Source organism: Oreochromis aureus, linkage group 19 (assembly GCF_013358895.1).
Source record: "Oreochromis aureus strain Israel breed Guangdong linkage group 19, ZZ_aureus, whole genome shotgun sequence".
NCBI lineage: Eukaryota > Metazoa > Chordata > Actinopteri > Cichliformes > Cichlidae > Oreochromis > Oreochromis aureus.
The window spans coordinates 8,021,334-8,045,910 of NC_052960.1; the positions used below are offsets into that span (position 1 = coordinate 8,021,334).

The window sequence follows — 24,577 nt, forward strand, 5'->3', positions numbered from 1 at the left end:
TATATTGTGTTATTTACAAATTTATCATTCACTTTAACACTTTAACTGTCTGATAAAGATTATTATCAGACAGTTTATGATCAGGAAATGTTATATTTTTGTCTTTTAATATGTAATAACTTAAATATTTAAATGTATTTGAATAATCTTTTGGGCACATGAGAAAATACATTACCAAACATGACTGGAAGCTCTGTTCAATGCCTTTCGCCACAGCTAATAAAACTACAACTACCAGGGAGCACCGAGTCTCCCAGTTTCCGATATACCGTTACCACGGGAGACCGAGGGAAGCTACAGGCTCTGAGCACCCAAGGCAGCCACCATTAGCTACGAAACATCGAATTTGAACTGTTTTCCAATATATTTGCTGATTTAACGTACTTTATCTGCAGGGAATCTTTAAATTTGTGAGTCATGATGTTATGAACGTCTCTAGCTGACGGTAACAGTTTACCATTGGCCACTTAACACTAGCCGCTAACTAGCTAAGTCAGCAATCTATGCTAAAGTAATCGTTACATTCACCAAATGCTGAAGCCTAGAAATTTTAATGTGCCTGTTATTTGTGTAGTGTAACATTATCGCCACAACCATGTTTATATACCTCAGCAAAAAGGTAAGTTCGCAGTTATCTGGCACAGCTCACTGGCCACAAGTACGCCAGGAGGACGTAGTGTTGGGTAACAGTTATCTCCCGTGTCTGGTAGATCGCTATTCCCAATAATATCCATCTAAAATGTGTATCTTGGAACAAAGATCAAGGCTTCATCGCTTGCGGAGGAGACGATGGTCTTCTGAGAGTACTGAAGCTGGAGACGCAGACAGGTAAGATAGTAAAAAAGGTGCACGACTAACAGAGGCATGCACACAGAAAGATTTCTATACCAGCTCAACCTGCACCTCAGAGAGGCCCTTTGATGGTTAGAGAAAGAGTAAACAATGATTTGCGTTAACGTTAACAAGTATAAACACGTGCAATTAAGATGACCAGGTGTCCTCTTTTTAATGTGCGACTGGAAGGTAATTAATGTAAGATTATCCTCCGAAACTAAAAATTTAGACAGCATCCCACCTTTTGATTGGCTTTACAGGGTCTCAGTAAATCATGCCATACTCAAAGGCACTTTAATCATCTTTCTTTTCCATTTTGGTGCTCCATTCATCCTTCATCAATTTGTCTTGACCATGTCTGCATGACTAAATTGACTAATTGATGCTGCCGTCTAACTGGTTGATAATATGTTTATGTTAAAGGATAGTTGAATTGGTTTACCTAATGGGTGTATCTAAGAGCTGTTTTGCATAAATAACCTGCTTATCAGTGGTAGCATTACAGTTTATTGATGTCACAGTGTCACAGTGATGAATAACATCCCATACATTCAGCTGTGTGCATTTGTTGCAGTCCAAGTTGTTATGTAATGCAAATGTGATTCGGATTTAAGGGATTTTGAAATGCTCTTAGAGTGTCGAGGAAATCGTTTTAAACTTTCATAATACTGTTGGCTCAGTTCTTGTGCCACTATGTTCAGTCAACCTGCTGTTTTTAGTTAGGTCCACTGTTTCTTAATGTTTGAGGAAATGTGTGAAATGATTGATGAAATTTATGTTTTTTGTCTGCTGCATTTTGTAAGCCCTTTTTATTTTTCTTTATTAATTTATATCTTTGGCAATTTATTGTGTCATATTGTGATTTTATTATCCAATTCAGGGTCATGGGGGGCTTGTACCTACACCAACTTTCACAGGGCAAGAGACCAGGGGGATGTTCTTCATACCTCGCTTACTACATCCAAGATCAAATGACACATCCAAGATCAAATCATCGCGCTAACCGTGAGCTCGCTAATTCGGTTCTCCGAACGCACCTGTTGTTGACGATTAGTACAGCTGGATGAAGTAATCTGAGATCACTGGGTGACTTAAAAGGGGCTACGCATCGATAGTAGAAACATTGATCGGCAACCCTGTGATTGGTCGGCGAAGATGTGGAAGGAGCGCGCTCAGTGTATTACGGCAGCAGAGCAAGAACTCTTGATTTTGGGATATCAGAAGTTTCAGAGTTTAATTAAAACGCAGGGGAACACTGCAAAGGCTGCAAAAGCAAGGAGAGAGGGCTGGCAGAAAGTTGCTGACAAATTAAACTCGTAAGTGATCCATGATATTACATTATATCATGTGATATTATATTATACCACATTATATTATATTACACCATATCCTCTTCCACATTAGAGTCACAACAGGACCCACTAGAACATGGGAACAAGTAAAAGTGAAATATAGGAATATTCTACAGTATGGTAATATTTATCACTTATATTGCTTTTAGTCTATGACCCTGGAATAATCTGTTTGTTTGTTCATAACAGCAACCCAGAAAAGGGCAGAGCACATAAAGACAGGTGGTGGTCCTGCACCCCTCGTCACACCCCTTTACGTACTGTGCCATTTATTGACATTGTGGGTTTTTTTTGTGTGTAGTTTGACATAACACTCCATCACTTTTACCTGTTCCCATGCAAGGGGTGACTGAAGCATGCACAGTAAGTTGGGAGATATATATATATATGGGAGAGAGAGAGAGAGAGAGAGAGAGAGACAGAGAGAGAGAGAGAGAGAGACAGAAGAGTAAATAATACCCTCACGGAGAATCAATATCTCTATGAGCAAACTGTCGCGCTGAGCTAAAGGATCCCGTCTATCCCGCAATTCACGCTGAATTCTGTAAACTCTCCTTATCAATCTTGCACCTTCCGCAATGGGTTGCTCGCAGACAAACGGACAGGACATGGCTGCAACAGACTTCCCAACTCCACCTTCGCTTTTGTAGCGTGGTCTCTGATCTTGATTGCACGTAGTAATTTACTATTACTACTCTAAAATATGAATTACATCTGGAATGATCAAATACATGTAATAGAATGATTAATACTACATTTCCCTTTTTTTCTGAAATGACCTGTATGTATCTGTATGAAAGCAATAAAGCATCACATACTGCATTATCTTTAGTTACATTGATAATATTTATTTATGGTAAAACAGTGGCGAAATATCGCTGTTGCTTTCATATAACTGCAGCGGACATACCTGAGTGGTCGCGATCTAATCCTGTTTACATAAAGTAAACCTGCTCCCGAGCAGGCTTACTTCACGGATCTGTTGCTATGACAGCAAGTCCCAGATGAGCTTCGGAGAACCGAACGATCCAAGATCACGCGAAATCGTCAACATTCAAATCCGGCTAACTTACTTAGCGAGGTACGAAGAACAGGCCCCAGGTATATCCTAAACAGGTTGCAAATAAAAAGAAAAAGAGAAAAAACACAAGACTTTTTTTTTTTATCAGTTTCAGTTTCTCTCATATTTACTTGTCCAAACCTTTTTGGGAAACATGATTGTATATTTGCTAACCATGACAAACACCTCTGGAACTACAGTTACTTGGTGATGGTCTGATCTCTTTTACCGCCCTTTGTCAACAGATGATGCTAAACTTAAAGGTCTTGCTGCACCCAGTAACCTTTCAATGAACCAGACTCTAGAGGGACACAGTGGTGAGTTATTTTGTATTAAGTGTTTTTTGGCCAGTTTTAGTTATAGGATATTAGTATTCACAATTCTAAAATGAGCCGTCAGAAAATGATCTAATATTCAATAACTGCCTCCCATGCAGGTGCAGTGCAAGTGGTCACGTGGAATGAACAGCATGAAAAACTGACGACCAGTGATCAGAATGGACTCATCATTGTGTGGATGCTTTATAGAGGTGATTATTCCACCCAGTTTGTACTGCTGCTCCTGGTGCAGCAGTATAAGCACAGACACCCAGACCTCCCTTTCCCTGAACACATGCTAGAGCTCTTCCAGGAGAAGACTCAGGGGTTCCCAAGCTTGTCAAGTGTTGCTTCTGTTCATGTTGATGTAGCGTCTTCAGTGGGAGAAATGTTTTATCACTCCTCTAAGTGACTTCCTCAGTCTCAGCTGACTGCAGGTTTCCCCAGACTTATAAACAGTACATTTGCATAATGACTGAAACTAGCACTACTGACATACAAAGGACTGTGAGGTCCGTTTCTTGATCATTAATATGCAAATTGTCATGACCATGCATCAACTACTGATCAATGGCAATTGATCAATGACCATGAGTACCATTCACAGAGAGTTGAGGAATGGCTGCGATCACAGCATTGTCAGATGGTGAAAGATGTACCCTTAGGGTCCTTTCGATTCAGAAATGGTCTTTCCCTTTTCATGTAAATGGCCTCCTTGATTTAAATGGCTCAAACCAGCGTTCCTCCCTGTCAAGGATGTGTACATCCCCATCCATGTCCTGGCCTGAGGAGTTAGCTCGTCTGTGTTGTGTCATCCACTTAGCCAGAGGTTGTCTGTTTTCCCCGATGTATAAATCATGACAATCCTCCTGGGACTTCACAGTGCACACTGAATTACTCTGTTTGTGCCAGGGAACCCGATCTTTGGGGTGGACCAGTTTTTGGCACAGCGTGCTTTGGGGTTTGAAAGCCACAGAAACGCGGTGTTTAGAGAAAATGTGTCTCAGCTGTTCTGATACTCCTGAAACATAAGGTATCACTAAAGGTTTTTGATTGGGCAGCAGTTGTCTTTCTTCTCTCCTGGATTGCTTGGAGCTTTCTTTAGGTTCCTTCCCAGCTTTGACAAATATCCTACTGGGATAAGCACATTTACTCAGGGCCCTCTTGATATGATGTTCTTCTGCTTCTCTGGCCGCTGTGTCTGTGTTGTAGCGGCCTGATGACACCCAGTTTGTGCTCCAGTGGATGATGAGAGTAAAACCTTAAATACTGATCCGTATGCATTGGAAGTTGATCTCACAGCCCATTGCAGCCCACATCCTGCAGTGTCTTCCAGGTAGCTTCCTTCAGAATCCCATAAGCTCGCCAAGCTTCGTAGGGCTCCTTCCACAATCTGGTTCAAACTTGGTTTCAGACTCATACACTAGCTAAGGTTCCTTCCTCACCAGATAGGTGAGATTTAATGTCCTTATAAACAGTTTTAGTAATTGGGTAGCGAGGCATCAGAGCATCTGAACCTGACATTGACCTTGGGTGTGACCTAGTCAACATGGCATCAGATACCTATGCCCCCTCTTATGGGTGGTGGACCCACAGGAGAATGGGGCCGTGCATCTTTTGCGCTGGTCCCAGCCCAAGTTGTCAGGTGGTCACGCTCAATTACGTACATTCACCCTGTGTCTGGGTACAGCCTGACTCAATGGTAACCACATGCTGGACAGAGTAAGTATGTCCTTAGTTATTTTCTTCATTAGCATTATTTGATCATTACTGCATGCAGGCAAAATACAGAAACAGGTAAAAAAGAAACAAACATGTCTTTAACAGTTTGGGGTTTTTTTTTTTTGGTCTGTTAAGGAGCATGGTATGAAGAAATGATCAACAACAGGAACAAGTCAGTAGTGAGGAGCATGAGCTGGAATGCAGATGGTCAAAAGATCTGTATTGTGTATGAAGATGGAGCCGTCATTGTTGGATCTGTAGATGGTAAACTGCGGCTTACTTAACAAAAATAATATTTGTGGAATTTTCTGAGTATGTAAATATGAATATTTCCTTTTTTTAATTCATCCTTATCTCTTAAGGAAATAGGATTTGGGGTAAGGAGCTAAAGGGAAGCCAGCTTGCTCATGTGGCATGGTCGCCGGACAGCAAGATACTCCTCTTTGGCATGGCAAATGGGGAAGTACACATCTATGACAATCAAGGAAACTTCATAGTAAGTTTGTAAGCTTAAATGGAAACAGTTTATTCTGTATGCTACTAGAATAGCTTTGCATGATTCACAGTTGAACATAATGCTGTTTTTTCTTATAGTTATCTTTGGTACAGTCCCTGAGTTCATCTGCTATTTGAAACAAGCCCTTTTAGCTTCTCTTCCTTTTTGGTTCATTCAAGCCAGCTTTTCTCTGATTGGCTGCCCCTTGTAAACAGAAGGTTTAAACAACAGGTGGGAGGAGTTTTGGTGCTCAGAGCTTATATTGTACATAAAAGATGCTTCCAGTTGGAAAAAGAAGTCAGTTTATATAGAAGTCTATGAGAACATGACCTTACTACTCCCTCGTTCTTTGACCTCAGTAGGCACTTTTCTGTAGAGTTTTTGTTCTCACTTGCTATTTTCAAGTGTTATTAAATATATTGTAATATTCATTTTGTAAATTATGGATCCAGGATATGATTGAATGCAAGGCTTCCTTGTGGCAAGGGTTAGGGTGTATAAGGGTTTCCCTGGGTTTCTCACTTAGACTCACATGTCGCTTGGGTTTCCAATCTCTTAAAATTACTCTAAATGTTTGTGCTTTTTGGGGTGTTTTTCAATTAGTTATCTGACATATAGCATGGTCATCTAAGAAGTTTGTGTTTCATTTCTGGAAAGTAAAATTCTGTAAAATGTAAAAAAAGTAAAAAACAAACAAGCACATTGCCATATTGCTAAAGTTATGGCTTCATATTGCAAAATCTAAACCCAGTTGGTGATGTAAGTTAGTCTAAACACACTGACATTATTATTTTAAAATGTTGTCCCTGTTTAATATTAGCATCCACCTTTGTTACATTAAATGACAGAGAGAAGGTCCCCTTTATTGTGATATATAACTTCCTGATTCCTTTGACATTGTACGTTGAGCAGGTTAATGAATTGTCATAAACTCTAGTTTTCTAGCTACCTTAATTGTTTCCATCCCCATCTCCGCCTCTATTCCAGTGTGATAAAGTATGACAGAAGCTAGCATGACCATAAATAAACACGAAATCCAGCTGAGACTCGATATAAAACAAGTGCATATAAAATTATTAAATAATGCAACTATAATATTTATTTTTTTTATTTTCCTCTGTGACTCAAGCAGAGGAAGCATATATGCTAACTCTTACTGACTCGTGTTGGCTTTCAGATGAAAATGACCATCAGCTGTCTTGCCAATGTGACTGGAGCTGTCAGTATAGCAGGTATCCACTGGTATGCAGGAAGCGGGGGTTACGTCGAGCCAGACTGTCCATGTCTCGCCATCTGTTTTGACAATGGAAGGTGTCAGATAATGCGTTATGAAAGTGACGAAAGTAAGCCACAAAAACAAAAATTAATTTAAAATTTCGTCGCTCATGTTAAATGAAACGTTTTTTACGGTGCTGTTTTTTTGTCCTCATACCCCTTTTCTTCAGACCCAGTGTGCATTGATACTCTGATGAATGTGGTCAGTATCCAGTGGAACCACTGTGGCAGTGTGCTGGCAGTGGCTGGTTCCCTTCGAGGTGCAATGGAGAAAGAGTTCAATGTGGTGCAGTTCTACACTCCGTTTGGAGAGGTGAGCATTATGGCTTTGTTATAAGATGGGACTTTGCTGTTCTATATACCATGTGGTACTGTCATTTGGATCCAGGTTAAGAATGCATGGGGAGTTGATATTGTTGGAAATCTTGGAGCAAAGTTCACTGTTCAGAGGAGCCTGATTTTTGACTTACATAATTTTATCTAGACTTACAACACATTTTGTACTGCTTAGTACAATAATCAGTAATCCTCAGTAATCTGCGAAAGGGCAACAATATCAGCATGATCTCAGTACTGAGGAGAGTCTGTACCATAGAGCGGATTTAATCAATAAAGAAGATTTTACTCTGCAGCAACAAGCAAACAAACCCACTACACCAAATTAGTTTATCTTCAACCATCTCACCTACAAACGCACACTTTTTTGTTTAAGCTAGCTTTGTGTAGTGGACGGATGGGTCATTTCAAGAAAATAAGTTTACAGTTGAAACACTCTCAAACTGCAAAAACCTGAAAAAGATGAAAACCCACTCTTATTCATATACAAAAATGGGCATTTCGTATTACACAGGTCTGATGAGAGGGTCAGTTTATAAAGATGACCGTCTTCCTGCAAGTCTCTAGACATAGGAATTAGCACAGAAACTTTATTTTTATTGTTGTTGTTTGTTTTTGTTTTGTTTGTTTTCACTTGCTTGTCAGCAATTAACGATTCCAGGGAAGCAGCAGTGCAGTCTATTAGTCAGTCCCAGTGGGTGTTGGACTCCACCCACAAGAGTCTGTCATATGCACATTTTGCAAATTGTGTGGTTCTTTTGTATTCATCGAGTGTTGACCTCCAGCTTGCAGTGAGCTGGTTTGCAGCTGAGTGTCTAGTGTCTGGAATTAGCGTTATCACCTCCAAGTCTGAGGCTATTGTTCTCAGCTGGAAAACAGTAGAGTGTCCACTTTGGGTTGGGAATGAGTTGCTGCTCCAAGTTAAGGACTGGGGTACAAGACAGCAAGAGCTTGAGAGAGGGATCGGTGCAACATCAGCAATGTGGATGTGGATGCTGTATCAGTCTGTTTTGGTGAGGAGAGTTAAAATGTATTCCTACTGTCACCTTTGACCACTGTTGGTAGTTACTAAAGAATAAAGTGTCAGAAAATGGTAAATGGACTGATTCTTATATAGTGCTTTTCTACTCTCCCGGAGTACTCAAAGCGCTCTATACAACATGCCTCATTCACACCCACTTCTAAACTCAAGTGCAACTAATAAACATTCACACACATTCGCACTCCGATGAACGCATCGGAAGGCAATTTGGGGTTAGTATCTTGCCCAAGGATATTTGGCATGCAGACTAGGGGAGCCAGGAATCGAACCACCAACCTTCCAATCAGTAGCTGATCTGCTCTACCACCTTAGCCGCAGCCACCCCATGGATAGACAGTGTTCTTAAAGACAGCCAAACACTGTCTTTTAACTTGGATTACATTTTGGACTGAAACCATTATGATTACTGAGAAGAAGTCTTTGGATGTTTGTACTTCACAGGTTTGGTTAGTTGAAGTGATATTAAAAAGTTGTGTGGACGTTTGATCTTTATAACCATAAACACCCAAATGATGAAATTTTTTTTGTTAATGATCTCCTTTGTCTGTGCAGCATCTTAGAACTCTCAAAGTGCCTGGGAAGCAGATGTCAGGAGTTGCCTGGGAGGGAGGAGGGCTGCGCATTGCCCTGGCTGTGGAGTCCTTTATCTACTTTGCCAACATTAGACCAGATTATAAGGTACATGCCAACACATGTGACTCATGAAAAATGTCTTTTGCCCTGGTGAACATGGTGGTAAATCTCTAGGTTTAGCATTGTTTGGAAGGTTTAATCTACTTTGATAGCTACAACAGTAGAGCTAAGCAATCTATGATCATATGTCTGGGTTTGGCTGTATCTATCCATCCTTTTTCTGTCTTGTAACAGTGGGGCTACTGCTGCAGCACGGTGGTGTACGCCTACACAAAGCCAGAACGCCAAGAGTACTGCGTGGTATTCTGGGACACTAAAAACAATGAGAAGTTTGTCAAGTATGTCAAAAGCTTGATGTCCATCACCACCTCTGGGGACTTCTGCATCCTGGCTAGCAAGGCAGATGACACCCAGCCTCAGGTATGAGCGCCTATAGATTACATGACCTTAAAGTGATCGTAGAAGCAACAAAAAATACTGACAGATCTCTGCTGTTTTCAAACACTACAGACTACTTTAATACACAAATTACTACTCTGTATGACTTTAAAGGTACTTTTTGTAATTACCCTCTGCAGAATTGTACTGAAAAATGTGCCACCAGGGGGAAGCATTTCACGAGTGGGTGTGTTCTGCTCTCTGATTTGTGCTACGGTTTAACTTTTGATATTACTTTTTAGCTTCTCACCAGGCTTTGCCTCTTCATTGGCCACCACTGCAAATAAGAATATGTTAAATAAAGGTTGCACAGACTTACAGTGCTAATCTTCTTCTGGTGCTATTTGGAAAAATACAGCCCAAGTTTAATTAGTTTATCTCTTCAACACACCACGCACATTTTGGAAGTAAAGTCATAGATCTATGACTTTACTATATGATATTATTTCTTTAAATTGTGCTGATAATTTTTGTTATTTTTGAAAGTTTAAAAATAATTCTTAAACACAAGAATTTACCTTTAAGGTTCATACTGAAGGGCTGGGCGATATGGACCAGAAATGAGATGGATGGTTGGATAGAGAGAGACCGCGCACGCGCGAGAGAGAGGGGGTTTATGCGAATGCTATTTTTAGAACATTTTCATGGCTTTACCTGCCGTCAGACAGAACTGATGACACTCTGCTGACTCGTTTGATTAATCAGTTTGTCAATTTTTGTCAGTTTGTGTGATTTACTTCAGTACCAAACTAATGATTTTTTGAGGGAGCAAGCTATTTGGAATGAGGAACATAGGGTAATTTTGAAACAAATGATTTTCCGTTTACCCAAGAAATCATAAAAACAAAGTAAGTTCAGAGCCCATAAGAAGCCAAACTAACAATTCATGCTCACCACTTAAGACTTGACAAAACTCACCTAACTGGGCATAAAGAGGGAGATTTTATTCTGGCTCATTAGACTGACTTAGAGACACAGGGGAAACAAATGCTAACAAATTATCTAACTATAAGAGCCGCAAAACAAAGAGTTAATTTATACCCAGAGTTAAGTTATTTTAACAAAATTAAAAATGACATAAAAAATATTTTAACAAAAACTTAAATATCACATGAACTAAACAACATAAATACACATTTCACGTTGCATTTCCTATAAGGAATACTGAATGAGTTAAAGTAAATTAAGTTCTGAACATAGAGAGGTTAACATTAAGTTAACTTCTCCAGTAGAACTCATGTACATTCAATAAATGTCAGATGTAATGAGAATGTATGAAAAAAACGTTTTCTTTTGTTACTTTGTTATTTCTGTTTTTATTTATTAATTGTTGTTTTTAAGTTTTTATGCAGTGTAAATCAGATAAACATAATTAAAATGTGTTGTGTAGAGTATTGGTCGATAAAGTTATTGCAAATGTGGCCAGGGTTTAAACATGAATATGGCACATGCCATTTTCTGAGTGATAAAAATTATTGTTTTTAATTCCTTGGCTTTGAAGAGTAATTTCCTTCTCAGTGTGTTCCAACTGCAAAACGTTGTTTGCTAAAAGTTTAAGTTATTATTTGTTGTTGGACCAGAACTTCAGGTTCTGAGAGTTGGATACAAGCACTGGTGATTCTTTACATTGCTATGAAATTATGTTGCTATATCAATATATCGCCCAGCCATAGTTGTAGAGTTAGAGAAATCCAGCAACAGAGGTAAAAAAAATAGTGGATTTGGAGTAGTGTGAGGATCACAAATGTTTCTCTGCTGTTTTGCCTCCTGTTTTTTCTAATCCGTCGCCACACAGGAGGATGCTGAGGTAGAATCTGCGAGTCATGGGAGGGTAATGTACAATTTAAAAGCTCACACCCCCAAAAAAGAGGACAATTTGTTATGACATAAAGTTTTAAATTGACCTGCAGAATAATGTCACTCCATTTTGTGTTTTTCAGTATGTCCTGATTTTGTTCAACTCCATTGGGACACCACTGGACTCAAAATACATAGACATCGGTGAGTTTCACATGATGAGAAATACTTGGTGGTGCAGCATTGGTATGATTAAGGCTACTGTTTGTCTTTAAGCCAGTGTGAGAGATCACACCACATTCATAGAGAGATAGCTTACATCCTACCTCCAGCCACCCAGTTTCCTTTAGCAGTGAGCACTGGCTGCCTTTATGTTGCTCAGTGGGCTTTGCTTTTCCCAACTTGATAAACAGTGTTAAATGAAGTGTGTGTCAAACAGAAGGTCGGGAGACTGTTTGAGAATTTCTCCACAAAATTTGATTTGCTGGTTTAATAATATTATACTTAACTGGAGGAAGTGTTCAAGGTGTGCTGTGAGATTACTGCTGTCACCCACAATAACCTTGAGCATCTGTATGAAATGAGGGTCCTTTCAAGGGCACAGCATGCTTTTACATATTGAGATCCTGATGTTTTAATCACGGAGAAGCTTTGACCTTTTCAGAGCTGGCACTGTTAGATGCACACAGTCCCATGCTGTTATATATTTTAATCTTCTCCCTCATGTGATGCTCACTTTTTTATTTCTTCAGATCCAATGTTTGTTACCATGACTAAAACCCACGTTATCGCTGCATCCAAAGAAGCTTTCTACATGTGGCAGTACAGAGTGGCAAAAAAACTGACCGCCCTGGAGATCAACCAAGTGACAAGAACAAAGAAGGAGGGAAGGGAAAGGTGAGCTCACATGTTGCAAACTGGTCACGAGGACTGGACGGGTATAGAATAAAGCCAAATAGTAAATCATGGAAAGATACGGGAAGGCCAGGTCACCACAGTGTTAGAATCTGTGAGCCAGTGGATGAAACCACAGGTTTACTGTCTCACTGTTGCTGTGTGAGACTTGATAATGACAGTGGAATGAAAAGGCTTCATTCATGTGAGTTTCCAGACCAGCGGCTTGGTGTGACCTAATGTTCTGGCAGATCTATCCTAACACCTGGATTACAAGTCACGTCAGGTGAACTAGAAGCTGTTTGCCTGTCTGGCTGTCTGTCTCTGCGGCTCCTTCTCATGTGTTCTGACTTCCTGCACCTCCAGGCTCTATCACATCGACAGCACTCCATCTGGAGCTAGTGACACCAGCCCAGATTTCACAAAGGCCTTCACAGTAAGAACGTTGTGTATCTCCTGTCTTACATTTCAATAAAGTGACACTTCTTCTGTTCTAAACTTAACACTTATTATCTGATTACATTCAAATTAAACACTCTTATCTCTGAACTCTCAAGTGTTTCTGTTAATGCAATTAAAATATACAGATAAATGGCTTTAAAAGTACTAATTTAACTACTGACTGGTGAGAAAAGCATATTTTTTATAATTTAAAGTAAGATGGATTATTGTGATTCTCACGTTGTGTATGTGCACTTTTGTTTTATTTCAGGCAACTCGAGATCCCATCTGTTGCATTACAGCTACAGATAAGACCCTGATTGTGGTATGTACAAACCTGAATTTATAAAAGATGCACATGAACAAAAATACAGACCGCAGAAACTTAACAACCTCACACCCCCAAAAACAGCTGATTAAAGCTGTAACTACTGCATGTGAATTGTATGCCTCTCTGTCTCGTGCTCAGCCTCCACAAGTAAAGTCTGAATGTGAAAACATTTCTTCATAATTAAACAAATATTAACCACAGTTTTCTTCAGTGAGAGAGGCTGGTCTGTAACATGATTAAGCTAGCTATAACTGGAGTTGATTCATTCATTTGAATATGTTGTTTTATATGTTTTTTATATAATTTGTATATGTGAATATTCATATTTTCTTTATTTAGTGAGACGCTCAGTGAGACTATTTGCTTGCTGTTTCCTTGTCGGTCTGGCAATGAACCATATAATGGAATGAAGAGTAAAATAACTGTGTGTACATCTTCACAGGGTCGTGAGTCTGGCACCCTCCACAGATACAGTCTCCCAAATGTTGTTCTCGTCCAGAAGTACACTTTGAACAACAGAGCCCATTATCTCTCCCTAAACTGCAACTCAAGGTAAGTGTTGGTGTTTTATGGTGTTACAGATTAGCACCAGTAACAGGTGTGCTTTACTGAGTAATTTTAGGTTGTATCTTTGAGTCTAATGTCGTCGTGTATAATTGTTATTTTTCTTCAGTCGTCTGGCCATAATCGACATCGCGGGCATTATGACTCTGTTGGATCTGGAAGTTCACACTTCCACAGATAATGGGACAGGAAACCAGCCATCCACAGGAGATCCATCTAAGTTTGAGCGCAAAGATGTTTGGGACATGAAGTGGGCGAATGATAACCCCGATCTGTTTGCTATGATGGAGAAGACCAGGATGTACGTTTTTAGAAACTTAGACCCAGAGGTGAGTCCCCAAACAGTGTGCCTGATGTACAGCTCCAACTTAGACTGCACTAACATTAATGTTATTCTTAGTGAGGGTACTACAGTTATTTGTTTATTTAAAAAACAGGAACCCATCCAAACATCTGGATACATCTGCAACTTTGAAGATCTGGAAATCAAATCTGTCCTACTTGATGAAATCATGAAGGTAAATGTCTGAAACAAGTTGCATGAAGCCCAAATATAATATGTAATGCAGTCATATTTATTTTTGACTATCTTTACACAAATATGTCTGTTTTTGAAAGACTATAAGATGTTAAGGGTGAATATGTAGGCATTTTATGTGGAAAGTTCAGTGCTAGCCAGCTAATCTTGACTCAGCTCAGCTCACTCGGACAGGTCGGTTTTAACAGGTCTCCACATCATTCAGCTGCTTTTCCAGTGAGTTCCTCATCCTGCACTCAGTCTACAGTTCAATCGTCCTGCGCACAAGCTGGTGACAGTAGTTCTCACTTCCTCTGCAAACTGCACAGACCATTACTCTAACTGCTGCAGGTTCTGGTCAGACTGATTAACAGCAGTCTGACACTGTGACCTTGGCAATCATCTGAATTATTGACTATGCCATGGCCCCAACGACTGAAATTTCAAAATAAAATATTTGACACTGCTATTCTTAATTATCATTTAAATAAGGAATACTCCTTTACAGGATCCAGAGAGACCAAACAAAGACAACCTCATCAACTTTGAAATCCGCTCCCTGAGAGACAGTCGGGCACTGATTGAAAAAGTGGGCATTGAAGAAGCTTCGCAGTTCATTGAAGACAATCCTCATCCAAGACTTTGGTAATTAAAAAACTTTCCACCTCTGTTCTTAATTCAATATTATTTTTTTTAAATATATATATATATATGTAGTAATCAAGTCTTTATTTTATCCTTTTGATTCTTTCAGTGTTCTGCTATAATTTCCTTTTGCAGTGATTAAGTTTTCTTTGCATGTTTTGGTGCTACATTATTTCTGTAACCCAAAGAACACTCTCCTTTCTAAATCTGCCAGGCGTCTGCTTGCTGAGGCAGCCCTCCAGAAACTGGACCTTAAGATGGCTGAGCAGGCTTTTGTCCGTTGCAAAGACTATCAGGGCATTGAGTTTGTCAAGCGCCTGGGAAACTTGCAGAGCGAGCCAATGAAACAGGCTGAAGTGGCGGCTTACTTCAGCAGGTTTGAGGAAGCTGAACGCATGTACCTGGATATGGATCGCAGGTACAGTGGCTTTTTCTGGTATCCAAAAAAAATCTCCTTACTACTACCCATTTAAATTTCCTGTAGTGAAGTAAATTATTAATGTTGCTCCAGTACATATTTCTTCCCCCATCCTGTGACCATGTCTGTCACTGCAGGGACCTCGCTATCAGTCTCAGGATCAAGCTAGGAGACTGGTTCAAAGTGTTGGCCCTGCTCAAAAGTGGTTCTGGGGACAGCGACGATGCTCTGCTTGAACAAGCCAACAATGCCATCGGAGACTACTATGCTGACAGACAGAAGTGGTATTGAAGTTTTATTCACCCCTTCTTTCTGAGGTTGTTGATTCTCTTAGTTTACTCAGTCTAAAATGTTACTTTTTACAATCTAATCTTCAAGTGTTACTGGTTTCATTTTTTCATTTTTTAACTTATGATACATGCCCACAGAATCTGTAATTGTCATCCTTCATCCTGTATAGTCTATCAAATCAGATCTACAGTGCATTCATTTGTACAGATGGGATGAGGTGGCCAGTTCTCTTGAATAAAGTTGAACTTCAGGCTACTTTATGCAAACTAGAGGTGTCCTGTGTAACCGAGTGCCTCTGGATACCTGCAGACAACTTTTAACACATCTGTTGTGGCTCTTTTCTAGCAGCCCAACCACCAACCATTCAAAATGCTGTAATTGTTGTGGTTTTCATAAAATGTGAAAAGAAAAACTAAATCCTTTCACTCTTATAACTCCACTGTTTTTTAATAATGAAGTGGCTGCTAAGATGTTATGTTAGGCCTTTTCAATCTGATCCTGAACAGAATGTAATTGAGGAAGACTTTCTCAATTACTTGAAATGTACATAAAATGGAGACAATCACGGAGGCGATGAGATGAGAGGGTCTGCGTCGACTGCTGCCATGCCAGCCATGAGGAGAGGTGTATATCTGGTCATCAGCTGTTAGAACTCAAATTGTGGCTCTGACCCGTGTTGTTTGTGATTATTCCTTTTAGAGATTATGTGCTGCTGTCATACAGTCATCAGATGTGTCTGTCAGTCTGAGCAGCTGGCTCAGTCTCACTTGGAGAACACTGGATTTAAGAGCTGACTGAACTGGCATGTAGTGACTATTGTTTCACTTTCAGATTGATTGTCAGCTGATTGTTTACTGCTGTGCAGGAGAGTGTCTAATATTTTCACATCTTTTATGTTTCGTAAAGCATTTTTAACTCGTTATCCAAGTACACTCCTTGTTGGAGAAAATTGTTGGGAAAACATTTGATTTAATCTGTCACTTTTATCTGAAACACTTGTAACTCATGGTTGGCGAAATGGATCAACTGGATTAGGAGAGAAGTGCAGAGAACACAGCTGCAGCTTTTTTTCTCTTTTTTTTTAAACTTTAAATATGATTTCTTTTCAAGGGTCAGTGCTGTACAGTACTATATTAAGGGTCGTAACCAGGAGAGACTCGCCGAGTGCTACTACATGCTAGAGGACTACGATGGCCTTGAACGTTTGACCGCTGCTCTGGCAGAGAATCATAAGCTGTTACCGGTGAATCAGATGCTCTTTGATCAAATATATATATGTATATATAGAAGTACGGTGCCAGTTTATTTAAATATGTTACCTTAAATCACAATCACTCTTCAACATCTTTTCTATATTTATGCTGTAGGAGATCGGTCAGATGTTTGCTACAGTGGGCATGTGCGAACAGGCTGTGAACGCCTACCTGAAGTGCAACCAGCCCAAAGCTGCCGTCGATACGTGTGTCCATCTGAACCAGGTGAGAGGTGAAAAGAAAAACTTTGGCGCCACAATTTCTGAGCAACGCTGAGTGATTTACAGTCAGTGAGCCTCCTGCTGTCCTCCCACTCCCAACCTATGCCTGAGTGATATTTAGCTCAGGGGTGTGAATGCTTATCTCAAAGTCACTGGACTCTTCCAGTGTAAATGTTGGCCCAGGAAAATAGGAACGACACCTGAAAAACCAAGGATGGAGCTGTCTTACAGCTAGATTTAGTTTAAAGGATGTTAAATCTGTGCTTTAATAGGCGGTCTCCTCTTCTAAAAGAAGATGTCATTAGGAGCCCCAGCTTCCTTCCTTAAGGGCGGTTTCTCCTGCTGTGTGAATGCTGCATATTTGACAACAAAACAGGCAAGCTGTCAGCTACTTTGCCTGTAACCATCTTGTTGTCTTAGACCCCGGATCTCTGAAAAACACAGTGTTTGCGCCTAAATTGTCCAGTTCTGCTCTCCAAACCTGTCACGACATGCTGCTGTTGTTTTTGTGACGAGATAATTAAGAACAGCAGTGTTACATCCGAGTAATGCCCATTGGGTTCGGGATATTAGTTGCAGTTCTAACATGGATTCATGTTAAAAATTGTGATTTCTCATAATAATTACAGAAGTATATTATTTTTAAATTACCATTTTCTCTTGAAAGTTTTTTTTATCTAATAGTTTTACCATAAATTTACAAAAATAAAAAACTTTTGCCCATGAGAGATTCAGTTCTGATCATTCTTTTTGTGACAGATTCTGTAGGTATACATACTGAAAATCCCAACACTGCTCAGAAATAATAGCTTATTGTAATCTCCCTGCTGGGAGGCATTGTGCACAGAGTGGAGACAGACAACCAATAGTCATTTTCACACTTAGAGGAAATTTGGAAACACTAATTTACTTATCTTGATGAACATGAACAACGTTTGACAGTAGTAGGAAGTACCTGGAGGAAGCTCGCACCCACATGAAAAAGATGATAAAAAGACATATCTGTCAGTCTGCCCCAGGGCAGCTGTGGCTACAATCGTAGCTTGCCTCCACCAGTGTATGAATGTGAGCGTGAATGAATAATGGCATTGTAAAGCGCTTTGGGTGCCTTGAAAAGCGCTATATAAATCCAATCCATTATTATTATATTTACATTTTTTTATTTGTATTGAATGTTTTTCCTGCAGTGGAACAAAGCAGTGGAACTTGCCAGGACACACAATATGAAGGAAATTAAATCTCTCCTTTCAAAATATGCGTCACATCTTTTGGAGAAAAATAAAACTCTGGAGGCAGTGGAGCTGTATCGAAAAGCTCACCATTTTCTTGATGCAGCCAAACTCATGTTTAAGGTAAGCCAACGTTCTTATTCATGTAAACCAGCTTTGTAGATTAATTTTAAACACATATATAATTTTTATTTTGCTGTATGTTTTCATTAACAAGTTAGGTCCTACATTTAATATGGACTTAAATTAGAAAGTCCTTAAAAAATTAAATGTACCATGCCTTTACTCACACTTTGTCTCAAGTTTGGCAAACTTGAGGCAAGTTTGCCAAAGTGTATTAACTCTTTACACCTTGAAAGCCTACTAGGAGCAGCCCTTAAATATATTTCCTGTATGGGTCATATTTCAGGCTTTTTTATAGAACAAAATGACTGAGTTTGCATGAGATGTTAGTGAGGGTGGTCTCTGCTTGTGCAGCTACGTTTGGAGAAAAAAAAAGAGAAACTAAAGGTGATCAGATCACGTTTTTATTGAGGTCATCAAATATTATCTTTTTGAGAAAAGAGTTAACAAATAAAGATTCTGGTTCGTTCCATGAAAGATCAGTCAGTGCTTTGCAAATTATGTTGACACAGAACAAATCACATCTGGATGATAAGCCTGGTATAAACTTGAAATAAAGCAAATAAATTCTAATACTTGTTTGCAAAAATTCCTACACTCAGTTACTTTATGTAACTGAGTGTAGGTTGCTGAGAAAGAAAAATACATTTGTGAAAGTGTAGCTTATGTTTGCAGATAGCAGATGAGGAGGCAAAGAAAAGGACACGACCTCTGAGGGTGAAGAAGCTCTACGTGCTGGCAGCACATCTAGTGGAAAATTACCACAACCAGGTGAAGACGTCACAGCAGAGCAAAGGCAAAGGAAAGAAGACGGAGGTAAACCATGTACACACGTACTATTCCAAATCTTTCCAGTGCATTAGACATTTTTCTGCAGTAACTGTTTGAATAAATTATTTGTGATGTGTGTCAGAGAAAAGAGTCATTCTTGTGCTTACGTGGAAAGGCGTCATCTGTTTATGTACAGAGGCTTTTGTTCATATCATTGTGTGTATCTTTGTCTGTAATTAGGCGACGCATGCACTTGCTAGCCTGCTGGAGGAAGATGCAACATCTGCAGACAATCGCATTGTGGACAATGCCTGGCGAGGAGCGGAGGCATATCACTTCTTCCTGCTCGCTCAGAGGCAGCTGTATGACGGCTACTTGGAGAATGCCATGCGCACAGGTGCCAAATCACTCCTGAAGTACTTATGATTATATAATATAAGTAATATAATACTTTATACAATAATATATACAAGATTTACCTTTTTTGTTTTTCTCTCTAAAATGTGAGAATTTCCTGCTTCTGTTTAAAAAACTGATGCAAATGAACTTGGTTTTGTACTGTAAGTCGAATACAAAAAAACCCAATAAGAAACCTTTCTGCTGTTCTGTTTCTGCTGCTTTAATCTGCTGAATTCTTAAACTGTACAAAATTGAGAGACAGTGAAAATATTAAATTCTTGACTACACGAGCATTTTTGCATGTTTTGTACTGTTCTTTGTGTCTTTTAAACAGTGTGTTAGGGCTGAGCAATTAACCAAATGTCTATTTCATCATTTCCATATGCTCGAGTGGTGTGATGGAAAAAATCATTGTGTTAAATTTTTCCCATTTTCCCTTCCAGCTTTTTTCTTTACAGCTCATTTCCTTTACTTCTGTTCGATTTTTTTGGACCACCAGTGTGGCCCAAAATAACTGTAGTTATTATTTGCTTATTTAATAATGGTCATAATTGAGAAACTCTCATTTAGTGTAACATATTTCAGGACTGCTTATTAGGCTAAAATGTTGCCCTGTGAATCTAAATCTAATTATAGCCAATGGGGCGTTGCCCGGAGAATTCCCAGTTGGCATGAGGAACAGCCATCAAAAGCAGCAATATTATAAAAAAACAGGAATGAGTTTACAGAACTCACCTTCTCTCTGTCACCCTTACCTATAGACCTTTATGCTCTCGCCACAGTGTCCCCAAAGGTGCACAAAGGCTTGCCCTTCTCTCTAAGCAAGATGTGGAGTGTCTACAGTACATGCTTCTCTACACATAAGTTTGGACAAGTCATCAGGTGTAATGGACTGTCAAAGGAAAGGTGTAAGCAACAGGGAGAGAGTAAGAAAAGAGATGCAGCTGAAAAATAAGTGCCACCTAACAATGGATTTTTCATAAACGTGCATAGCAAAGGGCAGATGGTGGAGAGACTGAAGGGAAACCTCTTCAGTCATAAGCACAAGTTAAAAATGGGTTGTTGCCTTTTGTTTTTTTATATTGCTGTGGCATATGTTCAATTTCATGTGTTTATATCGTTTTTCGATTCTTTCTTGAAACACTGTCTTTTGTGAGATGCAAATCATTTTCCTGGTCACGTCTGCTGGCCTTTCATAGATCTCGACATGGAGCTGAATGGTCGTATGTCTACAGTGTAAACATTCTTTGCATAGATAAGCATATTTTTACCAGATATGCAAAAAGTTCTTTTGGTTAACCATAATCCTTCTTCTAAATTTAACATTAATCATCAGCTACAGTGAAGCCACTTAGCCTCGATTTATGAAGGAACGATCGCAGATCAGTGCCTTGGGAAATGATCAATTTTATTTTTTCATTTACATATCTTTTGGTCTTTGGCGGTTTTGTAATTTCACTTGTCCTATACTCAGCATAACCCTGACTTTTCACTATTTATTATTAATTGATTTTATTGGATTATTTTTTTAAAGCTCTTCACCTGCGTGAGTATGAGGACGTGATCCCTCCTGTGGACATCTATTCTCTGCTTGCTGTCTGCTCTGCAGCCAACCGCGCCTTTGGCACCTGCTCACAGGCCTTCATTAAGCTGGAATCCCTGGAGAGTCTTGATCCTGAACAGCGGCAGGCCTATGAGGATCTGGCCTTGGAGATCTTTACAAAGCACAGCCCAAAGGACAGTCGCATGATCGAGTGGAACGCATCATCAGAGGGGTGAGATTTATCGCTAATGAACTTCAAACTCTATCATCAAACTGAGAGCAGCGTCATCTCCCAAAGTTGTAAAAATTATGTCTTGATGTAAACTTTTTTTTATTTTATTTTACTGTTATGTTGATTTTGGCGATGATAGTTGAAAGACATGGTGGATTGTAAAGTTTGTAGCTCGTTAGTTGATTAGCAAGCTTCATCTCTAAGCAGTGCAGTGCAATGAACAGATACAGTTACCTTGTAATTAGTGCAAAGTAACCAACAAGGGAAGTCTGTGAGGTCTAGTGGTCATTAGAGGAACTGCAGCTATTAGCCCCAAATGTTGTGTTGTGATTCATCTCCTTAGGTTTATGAAATAAACTAAATCTAGAACTACAAAACGAGAAAACAGCCGCGACTCAAAACCAGGACCGAAGTTAAACACATTTAAAATGGAGCACCAGCAGCAGGGATCAGTGACCTCTGCAAAACTTCTTGTCTTCCCTTTGTAGTCCTTTTACTGTTGCATTGTTTTGATGACAGTATGACCTGAAGCAGCTTTCTGTCTTTCGTTTTTTTCTCCTTATTTTGTCAGGACGGAGGAAAGATTTCGCACTTGCATCGTGACTGGTCTGCCTGTCCAGGAGTACAGTTGTTGGATTTGCAGTGTGTGCAAACACTGCGCTCATGATCAAGAAATCAGCAAATATAACTGCTGCCCGCTGTGCCACACTCCTATACCGTAAAAGGAGAACAAAAGATGAGAAAATATAAGTTATTTTCATACAGAACAGAGAAATGTTAAATCATTTTAACTACTTTCAGGTTAAAGTTAAAGTTCCTGAACAGGCAGCTACAGAGGAGCTACCAAAACAAGATTCACCCTAATCTTTGACTTTTACTATAAACAGTGTAAAATACTTAGGTTCTTTGTAACTATTTTCACGTAAATAAATAATTCTTTTAATAAAACAGCTTAAGATGTTTCTTTGTTCAACCGGGAGGAGACGCCAATGCTGAACCATGTTGAAGAGATTATCTCTTGGCTGGGCCGGTGTCCTCAAAGAAGAGCCGGAGAAGGTGGCCGGGGAATGGGAAGTGTGGGCATCTCTTGTGTTAAACTGCTGACTTCATGACCTGGAAGAGCTGGAAAAGAGATTGACAAGGTTAGCACCAAGACCTTTTAAAGAATAAGTACTAACATAAAGGAAAAAAGTCTCACTGTTTTATTTTCTAGACATTTCTAACATAAATTGGAGCGGAAAACGTACAAAGTGGTGCAAAAAGAAAAAAGTCACCAGAATGCAATAAATGAAGTGTCTCATGCTCCAAGCTTCCCACCATGCTTTAAAGAAACCTACATCCATGTACAAAAAACTAGACTTTCACCCTTTTTTCGCCAACAGTTCAATTTGGAAAAAGAAATCAGTACTCGTCAGAAGTGTTTACAGAGAACAGGACTAAGTGCATCCAGCCACATGAAATCCCTCTTTGTGTGGTCGCCAGTGCACAGCTTCTGTTCTCCATTTTATTTTTAGTACATGGAAGAAGGAAGACATTTTTGAGGTCTGTAATTTCACATAAAAAGAAAAACTACAGAGCAAGAGGAGAGGGATTTTTAAGAAATAAAAGTCAAAATGTGTGAGTTTAGGCTCAGATGTAAATAAAAATATACAAGAATAAACAATGAAATTTTGGGGTTTCATTGTGCAAGGCTGGTTGAATCTCCTCAGCCTGCACACGTCTGTGGATGTATATTGAATATATGGAGGTTATAATTTCCTTCATGTAGCCTTCTTTAATTTGATTTGATTTCTTTCTGATTTCTTGAATATGTATGACTTCATAATAGTAGAAAATTTTATGTTCTTCTCTTATTATTGTTTTTACTAATTTTGACTTTAAACTCAGATAAGCTTTGAGGGTTTTTTTGTCATAATTTTACGGCTTTGTCATGAATATTACTCTTTCTCAAGATGTCATTATATCGTTATTTATTTCTGTATTTTATTAATAATGTTTGTAATGTAGCATTAGAAAACTGAGAAGCTTTTGAACTTCTTAAAGAAAACATCCACATTAATGATGTGAAATGTCTCCATCACTGTTGACTGTATGCAGACTAGTTCTTTTGTTTCATATCTTATTCTGCCCCCTGCTGGTAGGAAACTGCATCAGTGAGCTGCTGCAGCGCCTCAAGCAGTCACTGTGTAGGTAATTACACTATATTGCCACAAGTATTTATTCATCTGGCTTCACGTGCATATGAACTTGAGTGACATGTCATTCTTGATCCATACTATTGAATATGATGTCGGCTCACCCACGCTTTGCAGCTAAAACACCTTCAGCTCTTCTGGTTATTTTTGGGATACCCAATACTGATGGGTTCACTTGCAGAAGTAAAGACATTTTATTACACTGCGAAATATAAAGGTGCTAACTAGTACAAAAATGGTGATGCTTTAAAAGAATGATTTTCATTTCAAAATAAATAAAATAGCCGTGACAGACTGGCAGCCTGACCAGGCTGTAGCCTGCCTCTTGCTCTGTTGCAGCTGGGAAGACTGCAGTAAGTAAAGCTGCCTTTTGTCTGTTTTGGGGATGTTTTCCTTGTAGCACATGCCTAAGCCAAGCTGTAGTTTACCCATGTGTGGGCACAGGGCCAACATAAAGAGAAACAACCATCCACACTTTCATCTTCTTGCTTGCTTCTTTATTTAAGTTAAAATTATCACCTAAAATGTTGCAGCCACAGTACTAATAGTGAGATAATATTTCTCCCTTATTAGCTTGTCTTCGCCCTTTTAACCTAGAACTGAATTTAAAGTCCTTCTTCTCAGATATAAAATCCTGAATGGTCAGGCTTTATAGTAAAGACCTCATAGTATCATGTTATCCCAACAGAGCACCTCACTGGGACTCCAGGCTTATTCGTGGATCGCAGAGTTTCTAAAAGTAGAATGAGAGGCAGATCCTTCAGCTTTCAGGCCCATCTTTTGGATGCAGGAGACAGACACCCTTTCAACTTTGAAGAACGGTTTTCAAACTTTCCTCCTCACCATCACCATTGCTACTCACAGCGGATTATTCGATTGTTGGGGTTCTCATGGTGCACTTGGATCAAAGCACAGGGAGCTGGCCACTGCTTCTGATTTATACGCTGGGTTAAATGCTGAGAAGGAGTTTCCCTCCAAGGATCAATAAAGATATCCTTGTTCATTTTCCACATGTCAACAAGGCTTCTGTTCACTATTTACTCATTTTCAAGCTGCTCTATCATTAGATGCTACAAACTTTGGATTTATATTTTATGCAGGAATCATTCTTTAATGACTGCATTTGTGTTTGTATCTTACCTATAATGATAACTTTGTATGTGACAAATATTCTAAAATCTAATATAATTGTGGTTTTTAATCATTCC

At 39.3% G+C, this 24,577-nt stretch overlaps 1 protein-coding gene across 4 annotated transcripts; it reads left to right on the forward strand.

The window, feature by feature from the left end:
- The first annotated feature begins 273 nt into the window (after positions 1-273).
- Positions 274-24,488, forward strand: wdr35 (WD repeat domain 35). 4 transcript variants are annotated; one of them, XM_039603555.1, is made up of 30 exons: positions 274-619; positions 711-828; positions 3,492-3,563; positions 3,683-3,775; positions 5,421-5,549; positions 5,648-5,781; positions 6,959-7,124; positions 7,227-7,369; positions 8,987-9,112; positions 9,302-9,487; positions 11,301-11,336; positions 11,446-11,506; positions 12,055-12,199; positions 12,563-12,632; positions 12,909-12,962; positions 13,411-13,520; positions 13,642-13,861; positions 13,970-14,050; positions 14,558-14,694; positions 14,909-15,112; positions 15,250-15,396; positions 16,514-16,646; positions 16,771-16,881; positions 18,065-18,229; positions 18,905-19,045; positions 19,241-19,397; positions 20,934-21,174; positions 21,746-22,316; positions 23,316-23,364; positions 24,058-24,488. In XM_039603555.1, the coding sequence occupies exons 1-28, from the start codon at positions 596-598 to the stop codon at positions 21,894-21,896; spliced, it is 3,555 nt and encodes a 1,184-aa protein (XP_039459489.1). In that variant the 5' UTR covers positions 274-595; the 3' UTR covers positions 21,897-22,316; positions 23,316-23,364; positions 24,058-24,488. The 4 variants fall into 4 exon arrangements, with proteins under 4 accessions (XP_039459489.1, XP_039459490.1, XP_031589280.1 ...); XM_039603556.1 differs by having other exon boundaries at positions 23,316-23,360; XM_031733420.2 differs by lacking the exon at positions 23,316-23,364.
- The last annotated feature ends 89 nt before the right edge of the window (positions 24,489-24,577 follow it).